The sequence below is a fragment of the Vollenhovia emeryi genome, unplaced genomic scaffold (assembly GCF_000949405.1).
Source record: "Vollenhovia emeryi isolate VEMERY1.0 unplaced genomic scaffold, V.emery_V1.0 DF939133.1, whole genome shotgun sequence".
In the NCBI taxonomy this organism is placed as follows: domain Eukaryota; kingdom Metazoa; phylum Arthropoda; class Insecta; order Hymenoptera; family Formicidae; genus Vollenhovia; species Vollenhovia emeryi.
The window spans coordinates 1,874,004-1,896,476 of NW_011967233.1; the positions used below are offsets into that span (position 1 = coordinate 1,874,004).

The 22,473-nt window shown below is 38.9% G+C and overlaps 3 protein-coding genes across 5 annotated transcripts in view; 1 reads left to right on the plus strand and 2 right to left on the minus strand.

Moving 5' to 3' along the window:
• The first annotated feature begins 14,898 nt into the window (after positions 1–14,898).
• Positions 14,899–17,976, plus strand: LOC105567931 (uncharacterized protein KIAA1211 homolog). Of its 2 annotated transcripts, XM_012023207.1 has the most exons (3): positions 14,899–15,166; positions 15,680–16,922; positions 17,041–17,123. In XM_012023207.1, exons 2-3 carry the CDS (start codon positions 15,715–15,717, stop codon positions 17,042–17,044), a joined length of 1,212 nt encoding a protein of 403 aa, XP_011878597.1. In that variant the 5' UTR covers positions 14,899–15,166; positions 15,680–15,714; the 3' UTR covers positions 17,045–17,123. The 2 variants fall into 2 exon arrangements, with proteins under 2 accessions (XP_011878597.1, XP_011878596.1); XM_012023206.1 differs by having other exon boundaries at positions 15,680–17,976.
• An 897-nt stretch (positions 17,977–18,873) lies between these two features.
• On the minus strand, positions 18,874–21,066 carry LOC105567932 (probable serine hydrolase). Of its 2 annotated transcripts, none has more exons than XM_012023208.1 (3): positions 20,154–20,548; positions 19,891–20,027; positions 18,874–19,822 (listed from the first exon to the last, which is right to left on the minus strand). In XM_012023208.1, exons 2-3 carry the CDS (start codon positions 20,024–20,026, stop codon positions 18,996–18,998), a joined length of 963 nt encoding a protein of 320 aa, XP_011878598.1. In that variant the 5' UTR covers position 20,027; positions 20,154–20,548; the 3' UTR covers positions 18,874–18,995. The 2 variants fall into 2 exon arrangements, with proteins under 2 accessions (XP_011878598.1, XP_011878599.1); XM_012023209.1 differs by lacking the exon at positions 20,154–20,548 and adding an exon at positions 21,038–21,066 and having other exon boundaries at positions 18,942–19,822.
• Positions 21,067–21,570: 504 nt separating this feature from the next.
• The window catches only part of LOC105567933 (odorant receptor 4-like), a 9,293-nt gene continuing 8,390 nt past the window's right edge, over positions 21,571–22,473 (minus strand). The window contains exons 3-5 of the mRNA XM_012023210.1: positions 22,308–22,415; positions 22,060–22,215; positions 21,571–21,776 (exon numbers count right to left, since the gene is read on the minus strand). Of these exons, the coding sequence (XP_011878600.1) occupies positions 21,717–21,776; positions 22,060–22,215; positions 22,308–22,415 (324 nt within the window). The 3' untranslated portion in view covers positions 21,571–21,716. The remainder of the gene's footprint in view (positions 21,777–22,059; positions 22,216–22,307; positions 22,416–22,473) is intronic.

Below are 22,473 nucleotides of genomic sequence, written 5' to 3' on the forward strand. Positions count from 1 at the left end.
TGAGTAAGGACTACTCGGATATTATCACCGGAATCAGAGTTGGGCAGATAAAATATTCGATGTAAATTACACGGTTTTAGACATATGCAATACTAATTGCGAGTATTTTACGTTTGTGGTCTTTTTGCGCATTGCAAAATGCATACATCGAACACTGTACGCGCCCTTGCTAGATCGTTGCTAAAACTTCATGCCGATCGTTATCGTTATTGAATAGTGCCGCGAGTGAAAATGACAATTGAGGGCTTATCATTTTTAAAGCAAACAAATCAATAAACCTAATAAATAAAAAATGAATCACGGCGATAGATTCATTTTTGGGAGAAACATTTGGTTATAAACGGCGTAGATGAAGGAGGTGAAAAAATAGAAGCATACTGTCTGATATGCGAGAAAACTCTCGCGAAATACTGTGAAAACCATGTTACAAACGCACAAATAAGCAAAATAACTGACGAATAATGAAACAACAATAATGAATAAACTAAACAACAAATTGGACATTTGGAATTTTAACTTTCCATATCATCTCTATCGGAATTCATCGTGTCATTCAGCCACACTTTTACCTTTTTATAAAACTCTTCATTTAATTGATTGAATAAACGTTTCAATTTGCTGGCAATTTAAAGTAGATTGACTCTAGAATGTGGCCAGAGGTAGTTTTAAACATATAGTCGCAGCACTAGGACGGTTCCTCGGGAGGCAAAGAAAATACGTACGTTGTAAAAGGCCACATTTACCTATCTCCGTCGTGCTTCTTCTGCCTACTTACGAGAGCTCGCCACTCGTGATATATGACTCGACGAACCCGGACGTATCTTATGCGAGTATTATAAGCGTCAACGGTCTGATGTACTGTAACCCTTTGATACTGCGTTGCGTGGAATATTTTCACCGGTAAAGAGTAACGTTCTTCACGAAAACACTGCGAAAATTCTTAAGACGCAGACGGGAAGAGGAAATTTAACATCCGATATAATTAACTTAATAGTTACATAACTTGATGTGCACGCGTACTTAATACGCGTCATTCGCAATTTGTCACATGACGTGAATAATAGTTCACTAGGCGTTATTTTTACATGGCACAGTGATTCATTAACGAGGAAGGCTACGGGCATTTAAATAGTCAGTTCGTACCGAATTAAGTCGTGGCACAGGCTAAATTTATGCGAATAATTAAATCTTCATCACGTTGATTATATATCGCTAATCTATCTTAATCGATGTTACAAATGACTTCTGTCTTGAGATTTAGCTTTTCGAAGATAAATTAGTAAAAATGAGACGTCGCGAATTAAGACGCGCACGCTTTCTCCTTCCTTTTTTATTAGTACGAAAATTAATTGGGTCCGACGGCGTTAAGAACCGACAAAACAGTGATGAAGCGAGTAAGGCTGCAAGGCCGTTGCCCCGGCAATGATTTCACAAGATTGCCGAGCATTAATTAACGCACTGTAGAAATAAAGTGATAACAGTACCTACGTCCAGACAATGATTCATGTTTCTAGCATTGCATCTCCGCCCTGCTACGCGCTGGATGAGTTATACGTAGTCGCAGGGAGGATGACGAGGAAAAGAAAGAAGTGCCGGTAATTATTAACGGCGGTCATTAAGAGATCATCGCGGAAAAAAACGCATAAAGCGTTCGATAAATTTACGATAAACAAAACGGACAAAGAATTCACGTGAAGGCGCATTATCAAAATTTTCGTTTACCTAAGTGGACTTTTGTGTTGCCGATTTAGTTTTTCACTCTTGCGAATGTAAATCAAGCGCTATGCGAGAATGTTGCTAAAAACTACGGAGATAGCTTCACAATTCTCGTCAGCGCTAACGACATCGGTTCCCTTTGATATTCCTTGGACAAGCGATATTTAGTAGGCTTCATTTGTGACTTAAATTTATGATTTAAATGTATGTATTTCTATCGAAGGATGTACAGTAGCAATGGAACTCTCGTTAGAGATTTGAAGGCTGTTCTTGTCCTAGTGACTTTTCACTGATTACCTTCGTAATTACCACCTCGACCAGCGTTATCGCAACGTAGAACTATTATTTGAAAATAAGTACAAGACGCAGGTTGTACAGGAGACCACACGCTCTCCCGTTCGCACCATGCGCGGCATTCCGTTTGTTAATTTTCCCCCTCGTATGTAAAATCGATTAAGGGTATGTCCCACTCGGTGATTTGCGACGAAAGACAGTGTAAGGTCGGTGCGCTTAACTGACGGATTAACTATTGCGATAACTCCATAATTTATTTCGACGCAGGTGCGCGCTGTATCTTGTCCGAAACAAGATATATTTTCCCCCATTCCTTTTTCTCTCGCTCTTCGTTTACTTTCTACGTTACTTGACTCGTCGTGTACCCGCCGTGCTTGGTACCCAGAAGAAAAGCGCACGGCTTGATTTTTCAAGTTGGCATTAAACGAATTTGCACAATTTTAATAACAATTTAGAGATGGGATTCTTTATTATAAAGCGAGGAATCTTGGGACGATCTAATGTCCTCAATTTCTCGAAAAATCAGAACAAATACGATTTTTCAAAGAACAAAGCACAATATATGCATGCATAGGGAAGAGACACCCAAGAGGGCAGTATTTCATCAAGTAAGCTCTGCCACCCCAGTGTCTGTTTTACTCGGTTCCCTCTCCGTCTCGCTCCGCGAGAGCCTGGTGAAGAGGAGGTGTTGCAGCTCCGGAGCAAAGTTGACGAGGCCTGACAGTTGTATAGATATAACTGATTAAAATTTGGTACTTTTGGTATTTTTCCGTTTTTTTCACTTGGTGCAATTTTATAATTTCAACGCTTGTTTCGACAAACATATTTTACAAAATTATGAAGCATTAACTAATTTTATTTGATTTGCAATTTAGAAATATACATTTGTATACACCAACTATTGAGGTGAAATCTCTAATCTTAGTAATTAAAATTTAAGTAACAACGATTTTTGTTTCGAAACATGTTCTCGGTTCAACAGAATTAGCCGTTCATTTAATCAATACCAATAAGTCCGCAGGATGATACGCAATACGTAATAGTAAGTCACTGAACAAAGTAATTGGAAATATTAGGTCTAGAATTTTCAATTTCGTAGACGAGACGAGGAAGTCTCAACGTTTTTTTGTTGTTTTTCACTCGGCGCGGTATCGTGCGACGTTACGCCGGGCCATTGTTTACCTGAAGGTCGCGCGCTATCACTCGCTCGCCGAACGTCGAGCCGGCAAGCAGTGGCGAGAGTCGCTCCGTGCGTAGTATTACTTTTGCGTTATCAGTTTACAAGACTCGATCGCGATGAATAAAGGGATAAAACGCTTTTGATTTGCACACTTTTCAGTAACAAGTAACGTTCCGCGATTAATTATCGAGTTTCTACAACTTGTAATGAGAAACGAATTGCACGTTGAGATGACGGCTCTTTATCAACGTATACATAGATATTTCACGAGACTAACTCATCTAAAATATGAACGTAAACCGTGGTACTTTGTCGCGGTTACATCTCGTTTACGCACCGCGCTTTTAATTGTTCGTGTAATCTTTCGTATAATCTGTTCCATTTTCGGGAAAAGAGAGAAATTTGTACGACTTATCTCGATTAACTGTTGCAATTAATAACAACTATTTATCGCTGGAAATTTCGTTCACGTAATTTATTTCGAGGATTAGATTGAATGACAAAGATTGTAAAATATCGTTTCGTTGCGGACTAATAACTACTTCTTTACCGCATATTGTGCTTCCGGTGCTCGCCCGTTGCGTTTTATATCGCCAATTCAAAAGTGATTTATCCATTATTCTATTCTTCCGAATCAAAAGTGCAAGTTGTTAGTTTGAGTAATGTGTACGGCAGAGATATTTGTTAATAATATTTCGTGTGTTTCGCGATATTTGTTAATAATATTTCGTGTGTTTCGCGATATTTGTTAATAATATTTCGTGTGTTTCGCGTATTTCACGTCGCGTACGGGAGTGCTCGAAATTTCGCGCGATCAATGATTTTCGCGTGTGAGTGTGTTGTGTGAGTGCAACAAGGAAACCTGAGAGGAGGAGGACGCCTGGGAGGCATCGGGCAACAGCGGAGAAAGCGTGAGGTAAGTGTCTTACAGTTTTATGTTATCTGTTACTTGTGCGAAATAAAGCATCTGTTCTGTGTTTCTATTTGATTTAATCAAATGATTCGAACGAGGATTCGAATAAGTATTAGAGACAAAACCATACGTATAATACAATTTTGTGAGGTATGTTACGTACGATATTAGGTGCCAGTTTTTTCAAAATCATGATTTTCCTATTTTTTTTAGTTCGACTATAAACTATGCATCGCAATATCAATACCACAGTTTAATATATCATTTCCTAAATAAACTTCGAAGAAAATGCAAAGAATAAAAATATTAATTCCTACCGTTCTACAAACGTTTCAAATTAATTATACAACATTAGGTTCTTTTATCTGTTGATAGTATTGCATATTTAATTTTGCATGTAAACAGACCGGTATAACAAAGAGATCTCTTGGGACGGTGGAAAATAAGATTCCTGCATGTCTTTCCATTCGTTTTTTTATTCGTCAGCCATGCGCGTCGAATTCTTATCATTGATCCGTACCGTGGAAGCGTGAAAACTTTGCATCCTCTCCGACGGGAAAATAAAATAACCGTTCGACGTGTGTGCGTGCGCGCGCGTACAAGATCCGTGCGCATAGATCATGCTTCGACCGTGTGCGAGGAGGGACATGGTGCAAAATAATACCTACGTGCATGGCAGCGAAGGCATTGTTCCGATGACTTATGGAAGGCGGCTATACATCGCGAAACATCCCGCAATAACACACCGCGCTTACGGCTTACACCGAACTGCAGTGAAATATCGGCAGCATTAATGACCCTCGTAAAGCCCCTCGCATTTGTTAATGGCGCATTCCTGTAAACGCGCTCTACTTCGTCTCCTTGAACGAAGAAATCCCCCCCAGCAATTGGCCCGTTTCTATAGAACAGGGAATAAGCGTAAACGAATTTAATGGATACAGAAAATAATAAAGAAATTAATTGTATGAAGACGCAAATGAAAATGAATATCTCATGATTGGCGGAGAGAATCGACGACAGATAAGATAACTTGAGAGGCTATTCAGAAGCACTGTCGAATTGTCATTGGAGAGATCATATGTGCGGCATGACGTTGCGGAAATCGAGCGTCCCGTTACTTACCAATAATTATTTAGATAAGTCGAGCTGTCACGCTTTCTGTACCTAAAAGATACACAGGCAATTAAGGATGGTTCGAGGGGTGATTAGGGCAACGGCTCAAACGATTCCCGCAGATTATGGATAGGCCGCGTGTGCGACGCTAAAGTAGTCGCATATCCGCTGATATCCGCGACCGTTATTGTCAAAGATGCCGTTACGGGGACGTCTTTCTTTTCCGAATGAAGCGCTCGAGCAACGCTATAAATTACCCTTCCCGTAATCTCCCTTTCTCCATCTTTTCTTCACTAAAAATGTCATTTCGTCGGGGCTACAACTGAGAAATCTGGTCGTGTGTGCAAGGCTGATTACAAGACTAATCTCACGCGAAGAGTTTCGATAAAAGCAGTTTTTATCACGTAGCAGCTTTATAAAGAACTACTGCCTTCATAATAGTGTAATTGTTCGACGTACAGCTTTAGAATTAAGTTCAATAATTTATTAGTTATAGAATCATTTCCTTAGACTAATTCCATCCGAAAGAAGGTGGACTTATCTTTTCTGAAAACTCCGACTTTTATTCGTATGCGGAGAGAATTTTCTCCGAAAATTTACCCTGCAGAAATCATGTAATCGTAGGACAACATGGCATTTCGAAGAACTTTATGAGTTTCTGAAAATTTTATCATACATTTTACACTAGTAAAACGTGTATACTAAGTACAATTACTAGTAAAATGTATGGTAAAATTTCCAAAACCTCTCGTATGAATCTTGGAGATGCCACGTTGTCCCACGATTGCACGATTTTCGGGGTAAGCTTTAAGAGACAATTCTCTCCGTGTACGTATTGTACAAATCCACAAGTAAATCATTATTAAAATTAAAGACGCTTTATTCGTCGTCATACGAAAGAAAGGTATATTTTCGAGTTATTCGTGTTAATATCCAACGAGAGATCGCCGACTCCACTAATTATATTGTCATATTCCGCGGTCGTCCAGCTATAACTCATTAACGCTCGTCCACATCCACGTGTGGTTTCTCGGTGGGTTTAACCGTGACGCCCCACGGGGATGGCTTCCTCGGTTTCACGCGGATAAGCCACGCGCGATTAAGAGTAGTTACGGCCGTTAAACAACGTCCCCGGTGATGTCCAGCGATGCTTGTAGGTCCGCGTGTAAGTCCACCGGTACGAAAGGAAGGTGGTCGCCTAACTCAGGATCGGAGCTGGCGCGAATAACGTAGCACGAGTCTGATTGTTTCATCGATTTAAATCGCTCTGGTAATTATTCTAAGTGCGGTTAGGCACGTCAATGTGAAAAACTCCATTGCATTGCCAGGAACATGTTGAAGTAACACGTCAATGAGTATAATCGCAATAAATCGGGATTATATCGATAAATCAAATGTAGATGATTGACTAAAGGATATAGTACACTGAGAAAAATGTCGGATTAAATATAATCGAGTAATCCAATTAATAACAAACGGATATATCCAATTAAATTGTGTATCCGATGAAAAATATGATCGGTTTTTCAATCAAATTTCATCGGTAACTGCATTTCATCGAATAAATGTCATCGGACGTATCCAGAATTTGATCGGGAAACGTATTCGGAAAAATTAACCATCGGAAACACTGTTTAATTGGTTTATCCGATGGAAATTTTTCTCAGTGTACTAAAAATATGTCTCTTTTTTTTGTGCGTCCATGGCACCTACGCGTTAATTCAACAATTCCTGTAGAAAGAAGAATAAAGTTCTATGGTTTCCTACGTTATCCGCGAACAAGTTCGGGCTTTCCAAGCCGGTCCTGGCTATAATTAATAACGACGACCGTTGTTGTCAAAGCGCAAGCCACCGCGCAAGTCCCTGCGGTGGTGGATGAAGAGACGCACGCATGACGGAATAAATTAATCCTTACGCTGGGCGACCGACCGCGACGAGCATGAAACCCGATTTGCTGTCGTGAGGAACACACGCGCGAATCCTTTATTGCGAGTTTGCCCGCGATTATTCCTCCATGCTCGACGCAGCGGAGCGAATTATTCGGCAAGTTAATTCGCGTCCGCGGTGGTCCTGAATTTTTCTGTCGATAATCATCATTTGACAGCATATACGCGTGCATACGTGAGGGAAAAGAGATAAATTTGACAAGAGCAAGAACCGCCAATTTTAATGCAGAAGAATTGAATCACAACTGACAATTACGTAACATAAATATTATAATTTCCTACTCAGCAATGTAGGATGTTTCTTAAGTAAGTGTCGACAATATAAGGGAATATTCCTTGATTTATTTTACAATATGAAGAAAGTATGCTACGAACGTATGTTTTAACGTGCTTTGTTTTCAAAGTACAGGGTGTAAAATTTCAAAAAAAATTGTTTTTAATTTAAGAAAACGCTGAGAGATATTTTATTAAAATTTGATATGCATACATGTGATATTACAACCATTTTCGAGTACCACTGAAACATTTTTAGATCCACTAGGGGCTTATGAATAATCACATCAAGTTTCTTTTAATAAAAAATGGCACACTTCTGGTTTTAAGTCTAACCATTTTCTGTTAAATCGTAAACTAAAACTCAACAGAAACTGCCTTTTGTACGTTTTTACTGTGCTTTGACGTTTCCGAGTTGAAGTGAAAAATTGAAATTAAAAGTGTAGCTTCACTTTTTATTAAAGAACAGATCGCTTCATCGGAATTGAAAAGTGTTCTTTATACCACATATGCGCACAGAAAACTTGAACAAAATATCTCTAAGCGTTTTTTTATTTTTGTAATTTTTATTTTTCCTCTTTGAAAACCTTGTATTTTGAATATAAAGCAAATTTATACATTCATGGGGCATTTTCTTCATAGAATAAGCACATTTTTGAATAAGCACAGAACAAGTACATTTATATTGTTGAGGAAGAAATTATAATATTGATTTAACTGTTATGTAACTGTGCAGTTAGTATCTACTGTGCGCTTGCGCGAGATAACAACTACGTAACACGTACACAGTATTGTGAACAACATCAGTACAGAACATACCTAATGTACAATACAGTCGACGCATTTGTATCGCGGTAACCGTACAGATACATGGTGGAGCCAACTATAATCGTCTATGCCCCTTCCAGGAATCATATGCATATATGTTTCAATTGCAAGCATGAAAACGACATGCGATTGCTAATCGAACACGTGCGACTTTGTTCGGTGCATAGTGTTCGAGTTTTCGCCACTTGAAATTACACGACTCGCGCACGGCGCTGCGTGTGGATACCGAAACCATAAATTGCAGCTATAACGCGCGCGGCATAGACACGTGCTGTCACGTACGTACTATTCATATAATATAACGCCCATCCGTAACACGCGAGGACCTCTAATCGTATCGTCCGCTCCCGAGCAATTCCCGAGCCGAACGGAATTAACTCTCCACCTTTGGAGAGCGCTCGTCACCTCGACCGCATACGGCTGCCCAATGCGCATCCTTAAACAAACAAAATGTAATGTCGCGAGCCGGGGAGGTACGCGGGACGATGGGAACGGAACGGGACGCGAGGTAAATCGTGAGGCGGCGAATGAAACGCGTCGGGAATTACGGCAGATCTGTGTGCCGTGTGTATCGAGAATTATCTCGGAAACCACCGTGACGACGGCCCGCCAAATACATGGAGGACGAAACCGCACGCGGTACGCGTGACGAGACCGAAAAAGGAATGATGAGGCGTGAGAGCCGATGACGACGGATCCCGCGTTCGGCGAGGACGAGAGGACGAAGTAGAGGAGAAACGAAAAGAGGAGAGAAAATGGGAATGAGGTCGGAAGAGATCACGAAAGGGAAGAAAGTGGGAGAGAGAAAGAGATTCCTCTTAGTCGCCCTTAGTCCGGGGTGTCGAGTGATACTGCCATATTATTATCCCCATCTAATGCCGGCGGCATTGTGCCTGGGCGAAGAGTAGTGCGCCCGGGATGAAAGGGAGCGTGCTCGTTGAAATAAGATAGACAGTGGCACGATAGCGGGAAGAAGAGGCGAGAAGGGTGAGGGAGGCCGCAGAAAGCTGGCAGAAAAATGGAAACGCTCACGAGCGACGCATCGGCGATGCGAGGATCCTTTTCAGCGATCAGCACCTCTCTCTATTCACTGTGTCATCGACCATTCTTTCTTCCTGCCTTCTGCCATTGGCAAGCTTTTTGAGCGCAGCCTCTAATTTGTGCGCCATCAAAAAATTGAATTACTAACGTTCGTTATAAATTCAGATGAGTATCCATTGTCAGTAGCGAATGACTAGAGAGAAGAGAGATAGAGAGAGAGGGGGGAGAAGAGAAAGGGGAAACGAAGCGACCGGCCGAAGGAAAGACGTTTACGCGGTTCTTAGGTGATGAGCGAATCACCGACTTTCAGGGAGCTCTGTTGTCGTGATTTGCCGCTTAGGATTTGTAAAACTCGAGACCCCAAGCCAATTCTAAGAGAGCCTTTGTAACTATCGGTTCGTCTGCATTCCTATAATTGTGTACAAAGTTGCAGCGCTACAATAGTAATCGTCATCGTCCAGCCTCGACACGATGCTGTAATTAAGCGCTCGTGATCGCAGGGAGACTCCAATACGGAGACTCCAAGACGAGGGCAGAAGAATACGAGAAACAGTCATAAAGCGCTTATACCATTTTTAGTTTGAATTGTCAATTGGCCTCTGCGTTTCTGTCGTCCAAGTTGCGGCGAACGGTGGGCAGACGCAACCAGTCCCCGAATCTCGATCTACTTTGAAAACTGCGGACGCGACTGAACGATCCGAGTTTTGATTTCACTTTAAACCGGTTTGCAACAAAAGTCACGCGCGTGAGACATGAGACGTAGCGACGACTGAAATAGAAAATAAATGGAGGAGAGGTACGTTAAGTGTAAAACTCGCGGCTATGAATCGAAACCGAAACTCAGCTACACGAAAACTGATTCAGGCTCTCCTTGATGTACGATTCGCTCGGAAATGGCTGTCGTCGGGAGGACGCGTCCCGATAAATCTTCCGGCTTTTTAACCGCGGATGAACTTGTCGTTCGCGTATGTCTATATATATATATATATATATTCTTTTTTTAAACGCATCGTTTTCATCAATATTTATGTAGCGAGGAAGACTGGCGGGACCAATTGGGCCCGAGCCCAGGTTGAGACATCGCCGTCGTGATCGACTTTGCCGGAGACTCACGAAGTCTCGGCGACTCGCGGCTCCGATAATAAAGATATCCATTATGCTCGCCGCGGCTTTTTTTCCCGGGCGGAACGAGCGTTCTGTGTGTTTTGCTGTGCCCCCGTGTCTCTTCCCTGGACATTTCTGCGTGTGTATGTGTCTGTCTCCGCCATTCGTTCCAGCTTCCGCCATGCGAGCGGGATTCGCGATTTGCGCGGCGCGTTGATTTCGCGTAAAGGCGATTAAAATGCAATCGGCAAAGGAACACGGTCATGGAAGGGTAATGACGGAATATCCTGGATAGAACAGGATCTCATATCTCGAGATATACATGACCTAAGTAGAAATGAAACGTTACAATCTGAATTAATTAAAAATTAATTTATTATCTTATTTGTGCACTGAGTAAAGGGTTGAATAAAAAAAATTGTTTGATTCAACTATATATATATGCTGCGATCCACGGGTTGTCAAATATTTGTTAAATCGCAGAAATATTTGGTAATTCAAAAAAATATGTTTCGATTATGTAAGTTTAATTGAAAAACATATATATTCGTTCTGAAGAAATACTGTCAACTACTTTTTCTCAGTATGTGTCCGAGTATAAAGATTCACTCTATTTCACTCCACATTATCTATATAATTTCTATCTTTATACACTTGTATATCTCTGATTGCGTTTTGCATATTAATCCATTAAGTACAATTGTCAACATATGCACGGGGAAAATGCTCTCTTAAAATTTATCCCGAAAATGATGTAACTCCGGGACAGCACGACATTTCGAAGAATTTTATGAGAGTTTTCTGAAATTTTACCATACATTTTACTAATAAAATGTATACTAAGTATAATTGCCAGTAAAATATATGGTGAAATTTCAAAAAACTTTTATAAAGTTTTTTTAAATGCCATATTGTCCCACGATTACACGATTTTCAGGGTAAGAAAAAATTCTCTCCGCGTGGTTCAACAAACAGCAAAAGTATAATCCTAAATCTTTATTCTTAAAACATTATAAATACAATTTATACTTTATGATATTTATTTAGTGTATTAAGTATATATCTCTTCATCTTTTTATCATAATTTAGTATTATTAATTTCTTCTAAGAGAAAAAGTAATTGTGTTCTTGACGAATTAACGAGAGATATTTTGTATGAATGTCGTATTTGTTATTCAACAATTTTAATCAACACCTGATCCTCTGTGAGCGATTGCACAATTTCGCGTTGTTCATCTTTCAGAAAAATACAAATGCGCCGTAAATCCTGAGACAATCGTGTAATTCATGTAAGGCGAGTCGCACGTTCGCGCGACTCGTAACAAAGCGTATCGTCAAAATAGCGCAGTTTCTTCCGACAATCAGCCGCTTCCGAGAAATGACAACCTGAATTGATCGTTACCGTACGTGGTATTCTATTATTACAGTTTATAGTTCGCGTTACAATCCTAAAAGAGACTAATGCGTAACACCATTAAAGGGCCAAGGCGTAATCTCTTGTAAGACAGAAATCTACTAAGTATTCGGCACCGCTAACAATAAGTGTCAATAAAAATATTGCAATAATAATTCTTAATAACGATTTATAAATTACTTTTGACAATTATCTGAGAATATGCGAAGCTTAGTTTTCGTTTTTTTTCCTGATGTTACAATATTAGTAGTCATTGTTCGTTATCTCGCGTGCCGCATGAATGGAAAACTATAATGCGAAAAGTTATATTGCGCGAGACATTAAAGTCCATTACAGTGTAGAAGGCTGTATACGAAGACTAAGAGTAGGATAATAAATGAATTCTAATTTTACTTAGATATTTTGTTTAGTGCGTTGTCGTTATATCGTTCTACGCGATGTTTCGCAAGTCCGACACTACCACGTATCGATTCTGACACGTGGCGCGTGAAGGCTCGTCGCTTCGCGCTCGAATTATTTAAGGTTTCATTTCGCCTAATCTAATAGCAACGGGCAAGAAAACTATTTCGGCAAGATAAATGACGGAGAAATGGCAGCGTGAACAGAATAATAAGTATCATATTAATACCGATTACGATGCTGTTGATCGCCCCTGCGAGAATGTTTTCTTACGACGGAGTCCGGCGAGCGGCCTGGTTCCGCGCGGACTCTTTATTGAATTTAGCCCTCTAATGATTTTGTCAAATCGTCACGGAAAAAAACCATCCGTCGTGACATTCCGCACGCAGCAACCGGCTCCGCATACAAAGTCCACAATCGTCGCTCAATCACGATCGAATTCCATAAATTATCGCGTACCACCTCGGTATCACTCCTGTTATGGAAATCATATACATGCACCGACATATTTGTAACTGCGCGCCTTTTCACCGTAACGTTTGCTATAGTGCAATCAGATCTGCCATCTTGGAACGGACGTAAACGGAAAATACGGAAAAGTCGTACCATACTTTGGACCTATAATACATGGATTGCGCATTTTCGTAAGAAAATGTCTGCAGCAGAACTGAGAGAGATGCAAAATGAGTGCGCCCTTCCGTTCATGCGGCTCTCCATAGGCTATTTAAATCCCTCTCGTCATCAGTTTTTCTTCTCCGTAACTCGTACACAAATGCGATTACAAGATTACTATTTGGAATAATTTCATACCACATGGGTGTCAACTTATTAATAGAATATCATTGTCACAATATAATATTGTGTGCTGTCTGGGGACTTCCGAGAAATTACATATGTTTGAGAGATCGGCACCTCGTTTTCGCACGTGGACGCTCGCCCAGGCGACATAGAGATCGAGAAGACCGAGTGAAGACGTTTTCGTAGTAAACACGAACGTCTGAGAGGCCTGATTCCGAAAGAGTCCCGTCCGAGTCCCACGGATGTAGCCGACCGCGGGACCACGGTGAGACCTCACGCGATTTATCGGCGTACCGCGATCTCCGCGGGACGTTTTTTTGCATCGCAGCGCATAATCGTCATCGCTTTTGGTGGCGGAGACGAGAAACCCGGTTCGATACACTTATATAGCATCCGTCCCTTGTATAATCTCTCCCTGTTATCCCGAGTCCTCTCCCTCCTTTCCTCCCGCCGGTCGTTCGTTCACGGGCCGATCGACAGTTTTTGTTGGATGCGTCTGGGCACTCCGTCCCCAATACTATTATACGTGCTCCGATAATTAAGACGTTTCCATTTGAAGTTGACATTCGCGGTGACATGCGCGCGTCGTGGCAGTCCGGATACGGATACGCGTTTCGGCGACGGCTGCTGACAGAAAAAAGCTAATCGTTATGCATCGCGTCGGTAATTAATACTGTATGATCGAGGATCACGTTCCTGGAAGGGGAGCATAGGATCGCGTGGGTAAAAAGTGCGAATACCGTGCGGGGCGAGATTTATCGACGTCCAATGAGAATCAGAAAGAATTGTTGACCATTTTTAGACGTCCCGCGCGTAATTGGACGCAAGGATGTTAACTGTGCGGGCTCCACGGTTAAACTAGACGCTGTTTAGGGATTTTTCTGTTTAGCCACGTGCGATTTGTTGTATAATAAGTAAACTGCCTGCAGTACAACAGATTGATAGCAAATTTGGTATCACTTGTGTCCTATTTACTCAGCTAACAGTATATATTCTATAAACAAAACTTGCAGCAGACACTTTCAAATCTGTTCTCAACAGATTTAGCTATCCAAGCGATAAACAAAATGTAGCCAGTAATTTTGGGTAGAATATTGTAACAGATTGACATCACCTGCATTAAGGCGATATATGTTACACGTTTCTGCTGATAAAGAAATCATGAAAACCACTTTCAATTTTTCTCGATAATGATTTTATAGAATGACGTGAAATTTTCACTGTCAACGTCTGATTAATAGAGGAGCAAAGTTGTTCTCCAGTTTTTCTAATTTTGGAAAAGAATTACAGTTTTATTTACCAAGCATCTGTAATTGTTTTATGTTTTCAAAATCAGGAAAAGTGCCTTACTCATTTATTAACTCATGTTCTTACTTACCAATGTAATCTGACAACCGTTTATCGGGAGAAACGAGCAGTATCTATAATTTAGTAATTAAATGATATATTCCGTTTATTATACATATACGTTAAAAGAAATTGATTAAAATGTTTCGAGCAACAAAATAGGCTCATATTCAAATGATTATTATGATCAAAAACACAATAGTTTTGAATCGTGGTAGTATACCACAGTTATTAAACCGGCTTATAAGCTGCCGTGTAAACACTTTTTTCCGCAAAACATTCTCCAAAACCTATCCAACGTGTATACAATAAGTAATTTATAATTAAAAAATTTCAATATTATGTTTACGGAAAAAGTGAAATGACACAATATAACACAATTCATTATTTTATTTATTATAAAGGAATTGGAGTCCTATCAGAACTCTTCACCAATCAGAATGATTCGTCGAAAGTCCAAACAAGAGACCCCACACCACGCGGTGGCGCCACCTTCGGTTTTAAAATGGGGCTCGAATTCTGTTCTGGAGTCCACTCTCAGATCTTGTTGCCGTTAGCAATGACGAAAGACGTGGATGGACGAGCGACGCTCGACGTTCGGATGAATTTCGGGTAGAGACGCGTGGACGTTCCAACGACATGTCGGGCTTACTCGCGATTTGCGGCACCTAGCATGTAACACGAGAGAAAGAATGATGATCGCGTCGAGCTTGGTGCTGAAGGATACCGCGGAAATGCACGACTCCAAAGTGCCATCCACGTCGCCATCTTGAATCAGCTGTCAAGCAGACGATACGCAGGTATGGAGTACATTTCCGATAGGTTTCTAGCATCATCTAATTATCATCATTCTGTGATTCGAGCAGAAAAATGATATCATCACAATTTGCCCTTGTATACTTTTCTGTCACAAATACCTTGTGATGTTTTATCTTCATTTTTGGAGAATGTATGCATGCAAATGATATAATAATAAGAATAATAATAATAATTTCGGGATAAATGATGTTCACAAGAACTGCAAATATTCGAGGAATAGGAAAGTTTGTAAGAAAAGTAATCGATTATATGGCAAACACATGATAGATCTCGATTGTGTACACTGCGAGAAGTAATTGATAATTGGAGATTATAACGAATTAGGAAACATGTGACAAATGATTCATGAAGAGGGTAAAACCTGTTGTTAATGCTGCAAACGTTCAGCGACTGGTTGTCCTTTTATTCGCATGATTTTGATCACTTATCAAAATTAATATTTTGAAACACATGATTTTGGGACAAATTATTTACAACATATTATATGATTTCAGCAATTAACGTATTATTTGATGATCTCTGGTGGGACATGGAAATATCTGAAGGCGATGTACAAATAAGAAATCGTCCGACAGACTTGATCTCAGCGTACGATAAGCTGAAAGATGATGAGCGCGAAGCGGATCTTAATGAAGTCGAGATAATTACATCGGCGCAGCATTTTTGTGCAATCGAGATCAGAGAAACCAAGAACTATAATGAGAAAACGATCGACAGAGATCAGAATGAAGCGAACGAATCAAACACTTCGGAATCCACTTTAGAAAACATACAACATACCGAGAACGGCGCTATTACTAACGTGCTAACAGATCCAATTTATTTAGATACCTTGGACTCCAATTCCATAAATATCGAGTTCCAAAAACAACCGAACGCAACGGAAGTGTTCATTCGAAACGACGAACAGATACAAACGACCAATTACAATATATCTACAGTTACGATATCGAACGAACTCCTGGACGGGCTTAACATCAATATAAAGAAGGAGGATGACGAAGATCATGGCACATTGTATACTGCAGAATGGTTATGCGACGGTAATAATGATGCTAATATACGACTGAGGATCTTGAAGGATACCAAACAGAATATACAAATTCCCGTTGATGTTGACACTAGCGATGTAATTGCGTTAGCAAAACGTAAGGGCCAATTAACGGACGGCAAGGATAGTCTTGACCAAGAAAAAACTAAAATCTCCAGAAGATCAAAAAAGCACGTCAGGCTGAAGTCTGTCGTGCATCATCAAGACCATAGGGAAAGATTGAGGAAAAAGGCTGAGTGTATGAGAGAAAAACGAAAAAAGTTGTATGAACAAGAAAGCGAGGAGCAACGTTTGCAGAGATTGGCAAAGGAAGCAGCAAAGAGACGCGAGATGAGAATGTATTACGAGACGCCAGAGCAACGGAGGAAACGACTCGATGCTGAAGCAGCAAGAAAAAGAGAATATAGGATGTACAACGAAACGCCGGAAGATAGGAGAAAGAGACTGGATCGTGAGGCCGAGAGAAGAAGAATTAAAAGATTGTCATTGTACTCAAACGAAACGCCAGAACAGAGAAGAGAAAGATTAAACAAAGAGTCGGCAAAGAGGCGAGAAGCCCGATTAAGTCAGTACGCTAAAGAATCAGAGGAAGAAAGGAAGGAAAGATTGCGAAGGGATGCACTGAGAGCCAGGGAAATGAGATTCACGAGATCCGCCATCGAGACGGAAGAGGAGCGTAGGCAAAGGTTAGTAAAGGATGCCCTTAGAAAGAGAGAGGTAAGAATGCATAGGAGCCATTCGGTGAACAATAATTTTACGGAACTCCGAACCGTTCGCAATTTTCAAGAATTGAACGATGTGCAGATAAGAGACAATCCTGAAAATCAATTGGACGGCCATTATCTGAGCAACTGGATGATGTGGTTTCAAAATACATTGACACAGCCGGTGCACACTGGAGAACAGGTCGCAGAGTCACAAGCGCAACATAATAGATAACTTGAGTTTTCCGTTATAAACAAGACTTCGGGAACTTTTGTATATCAACGATAAATGAAAATAGAGACCAATCTGGATGTGCTTTATATATGCTTCCCATATAATTCCCGGATGTAGAACAATAAAATTGTAACGACACAATTATAACACACACACACACACACACATACACATTACGCTAATTACTATTAATAACATTACGAAAACTTATAATAGCAATAGAATGATGAGAGTTATAAATTTATATTAGAAAAACTATTTTATAATATTTATAAACGCTGAAAGCGAACATGATTATGCTGTGTTTTGTCGATATAAAAGGAAATGATATAACTTATTTGCATTATTTGCGTTAAAGTGCTGACGACACAAACACTTCAGAGAAAAACCGAAAGTTCTTTTAGTATTTAAAGGAAATGTTTAGTCATGCGACTAATTTAAATATTTAAAAGATTTTCTGCTCGTGTGTAAAAGATATGAGATACATCTTAAAGTAACACAGTGGTTACTCTTTGATGTTAGAATTAAGTGTATCAATAAATTTTGCTGGTATGTTGTTGCGACGAAAGAATGGGAGTTGCACATTGAAAACAGACAAGAGAAGCAATTCTTGCCAGTGCCTTTTATTCATTGTTCAACAAAATAAGCGTTCAGACTGAATTCATTAATACATATGGCATTTGAACATGAGTGAATGATTCTGGTGAAAGTTTGACTGTCTCTTGTGCTCTTTGTACATACAGTTACTATGTACTTCTTTCTACAGTTCCTTTATAATAAATAAAATAATGAATTGTGTTATATTGTGTCATTTCACTTTTTCCGTAAACATAATATTTAAATTTTTTCATTATAAATTACTTATTGTATACACGTTGGATTGTTTTACAAGAGCGTAATTTCTTATTTAATTTAATGATATTTTCATTTAAAATAAAAAGTATTTAATCCAAAATAGCATAAACTGCAACTATTGCAATCAATATACTGAAGAATTTAGAGTGAATTGTATTTAAATGTTTATATGCATTATTTTATGTAATAGTTAACAAGTAACACAAATTAAAAACGACGCGAATTTTTAGAGCATTAGGGAGTGCTACTACATTTGTTGTATGACAAATGGTTTGTCTTTTTTTTAGCTTAACTAGCTCTACTAGTTTAGAGTTTATCTTTCTCTCTCCACATGGAAGGAGAAAGATAAACCTGAACTAGTGCAATGAGTTATTTAAAAAAACGTTTATTTCCAGTCAAGTATGAGTGAATTGCACAATGGATAGCTGTGATATCGTCATCCTACATAATGTATAGTGTAAATTTAAACGAGAAATATTTCATACCATAAAAAACAAAATATAATATCAAATATAATGTCATATACATATAATGTCTGTAATAAATATAGTATTATATCAAATTAATGGAACACATTACAATAAAAAATGTCAAATTTTTTAACTCGTCTTTAATTTAAGATTACGACTAAAAAGATATTAGTAGAATTATATTATATGTATTTAATAAAAGGATTTTCCTATGTGATTATATAAATTACATATTGTTTAATAATTTTTATAAATATATTTTTAAACAAAATGTATATCTTAATTGTAAACATTTGATAACAATTGTCGCATATATAAATAATGTTGAGGATTTTCAGAAAATAATTATATTTAATAAATATTACTACTTTTCTGAATAAGTTTAGATATTTATTTATTATTAATTTGAACTATATTATTGGGCACAAAGAAAACAATATATAGTTATCATATTTTTTTACTAATTACATATACATATACTCAGAATATATTTCATCAGTCATACTTTTCTAAAAAGGGATTAATAATTGCTGCCGTATTTTCCGCATGACTGAGGTGAAGATGGTGAGTTGCTGATAGAGTCTCAAAATGTACTTTGTCATTGGCAGCTTTCAATACCTCTAATGTTTTATAAAAATTTTCTCTTTTCTCACCATAAAAATCGTCATCTTTTATTATTAGATATGGACACTTTATGAGTTTTGCAAATTCGTCTAGTTGCTCTTGCGAAAACATACTATGGACGGGTAGAACTCGTAATCTAGGATCTCTGTTAATAACATATGTTCCATCTTCTTTTCGTGTGGTACCTCTAGTCATAAGTATCTTGTATAATGATTCATCCAAATTTAGAAATCCTGCAGATGCCTTTTTTATAATCTCGCTTTCAGAGTAACTTAGTTGAACATTACTTTCCTCCAACTTGAAAAGTGCATCAACTGCATTTCCAAATCTGGTTGCGTATACGCTCGTTTCTACAGCTGGAAATTTGAAAAAGTCCAGAGCTACAACATACTGTAGCTCCTCTGAGAAACACGCAGCGTACCAATATGTTGTCATAGCACTTAAAGAATGCGCCATTACTTTTATTTTCTCCCATCCAAAGTATCTTTTAATTCTTTTGATTAACAAGAAGTACACCAATTCATTGTACATAAATCCTGGTGGTAACCATGAAGATAGTCCGTGTCCAGGTAAATCGATTGCCAGAACTGGTGTATTTTTTATAAGAAGGGGTGCTATAGTATCAAATGATGCGGCATTATCTTGCCAGCCGTGCATAGCCAGAATAGGTTGTTTATCTTGCGATCCCCATAATTTGCCTAGAATAAAATTTGTGTTTGCACAATTGCTAAAGTCACATTTACACTTGGAGGAAAACTATACATACCGGCAACCTTGCCCCAAGGTACTGGAATTTCTATTTCCTTAACTACATGTACAGATTGCGACTTGCTGTACAGCGCTTTCAACAACTTCATACATGATCTTGTTCTCAAATCATGAATTACAACTTGCGTAAACATGCTAAATACATACATAAACACACGTATATATTATATATGTATACATATATATATGGCACACAATTGTTAATATACTAAAACTTCTATACTAATATAAAACCAATATTTTAAGCGTCAGTTGACATACTCGTCTTTAAACTGGCTAGCAGTGTGACTCTCATAACGAATAAGTCCAAAGGTCAATCATTAAATCATACAGGTATTTATAGCTCAGTGATTTGCAAACTTGCTGCGATCTACATTTTAATATCTATCGTAGCATATTCTCAGGAAAACGTATAGATGTGTGAAGTATAAATTGTGTATGCGAGTGTTTGCAGTATGTTAAACTTGGAACTGTAAATTCTCTACAATCTAAACGCGATCCTTGAATGCGATACGACCTCTGTACACGTGGAAAACGTGGACATGAACTATGTAGCCAATATCCGCACTTTGCCAAGCGGGTAACGCAGATTTGTGAAATTCTGGTCGCGTTTTGTGCTATAGTCAGGTCCTATGCAATGCTCTTGTACTCGAGATTATTTTAAGTGCAAGATTATTGCATGGGAGCTAACCATAGCGCGGCTGCGACCAAAATTGTGCAAATCTGCGTTACCTACTTGGCGAAATGTGAACATTGGCTACGTAGTTCATGTCCACGTTTTCCAACGTTCGCAGAGGGCGAGTCGCATTTGAGGATCACCCATAGGTCGGTATTCATAGTCCGTTCTGTGATTTCAACCAATCACAGAGTCGTATTAGCGTCTTAAGACAACACTTAAGGCCTTTGCACGTAAAAAAGCGTTAACCGTAATTTTAGATGGAGCAACCCATCTGTCTGTACGTGTTGAAAACTACGATTACGGACTAAAATTACGGTTACGGTTAACGCTTTTTTACTTGCAAAGGCCTTTAAGATGATTTTGAAATAAGATTCGACTATGAATACCGGCCATAGACGTATAATATATGTATAGACTGCGCATTTTGGCTGCAGGGGTGTACAAATTTTAGAAAGAGACAACATACTTTGAACAGTAGCCCTCTCTCTGTCTATCAATATCTGGAATGGAGCAAAAATTCAATATGGCTACTATGCTTGACAGAGTGGACAAAAGTTGTTGTTGACGACACGGCCTCGTCCACGTCCCTCGGCTGCGGCTTCGGTCTCGTCGCCGCTGTCTGAACCTCCGTCGCTTGCTGGGGTACGCTTGCAAGACCACTGATTACCGCCGTTGTCGTCATCATCGCCGTCGCCGTAACGGTTATTCTTTAACCCTCTCATTCCCCTACTCTTCTGTTACCCCCACTACTTCACTAGTCAAAGATTCAAAGCTACTGTTCAACACCAGTTATCTCGTTCTAAAGTTTGTATGTATGTACAATGAGATATCTCAGATAACATGCTTGTCTAAAAGACATCTTCAAGACTTCTTTAAGACGTCTTTAAGATATCTTTTAGACATACACGTCTAAAAGATGTCTAAAAGACGTGTTAAAGACATCTTAAAGATGTCTTTTAGACATGCATGTTATCTGGGATCACGAATGACGATATTACGTTCTGAGCGATATTAGGTGCTTTTACCCTACTTGTGTCAAGTTCAGGAATTATATTTTTATTTTTTTAATCACAATGTTCTTCCATATTACAACCATTCTACGTGCTTCTTAAAATTTACAACCAGCTGATACGTGGCGTCCATTTTTATTTATCCTCGTCCAAGGATTGCAAAAGAAAAAAATAGGACATTGCAGTGTTCACAATCTAATAATGAAGACAACGAATTAGTCATCATTGATGATGTAATCACAAATTATAGTCATAAAATACCAATTAAATAATTTTAAAATTAGCTTTCTATCTTAAGGATCTCAAAATTAGCATAAATTTTTTCTGATCTCTTTCAAATTCATGTCTATTTTTATATGAATAGAAGATAAAATCGCATTGACGTTGATCACATGTGATAAAAGCCAAAAAAGGGATTACATGGATCTTAAGCTTTGGCTGTAAGATTCGTACAACAAACCATTACTTTAGTACTCACATTGGTGAACATGTTAACATTCACGGAAGACAATTTTAACGCCTTTATGATTATTGGCTTCTGCATCATTGTCACGATAACGCTCGCCCTAATTTCACGGTCGAGACTGGAATCCGGCCACTCGCTGAAATATATTCCCTCACGAAAGTGCTCGCTCTAAAAGCACATATATATATGTAATAATTAGTAATTAATTAATTCTGGATGTTACGGTAATCACCCATTTGAAGAAGCTGATCAAAACTCACCGCACTCGTAATGAGACTGCCGTACCAGGCATAGATAAATGTTTGCAGCAGTTTCAATGCCATGTAAGAGATAAACAGAAAAAACTGGCCGACCGTCAGATGGGTGAACTGTTATCATACCATTTTGTCAAAATAATTAGGTAATTATGCATAAAAGGGGCCTCCT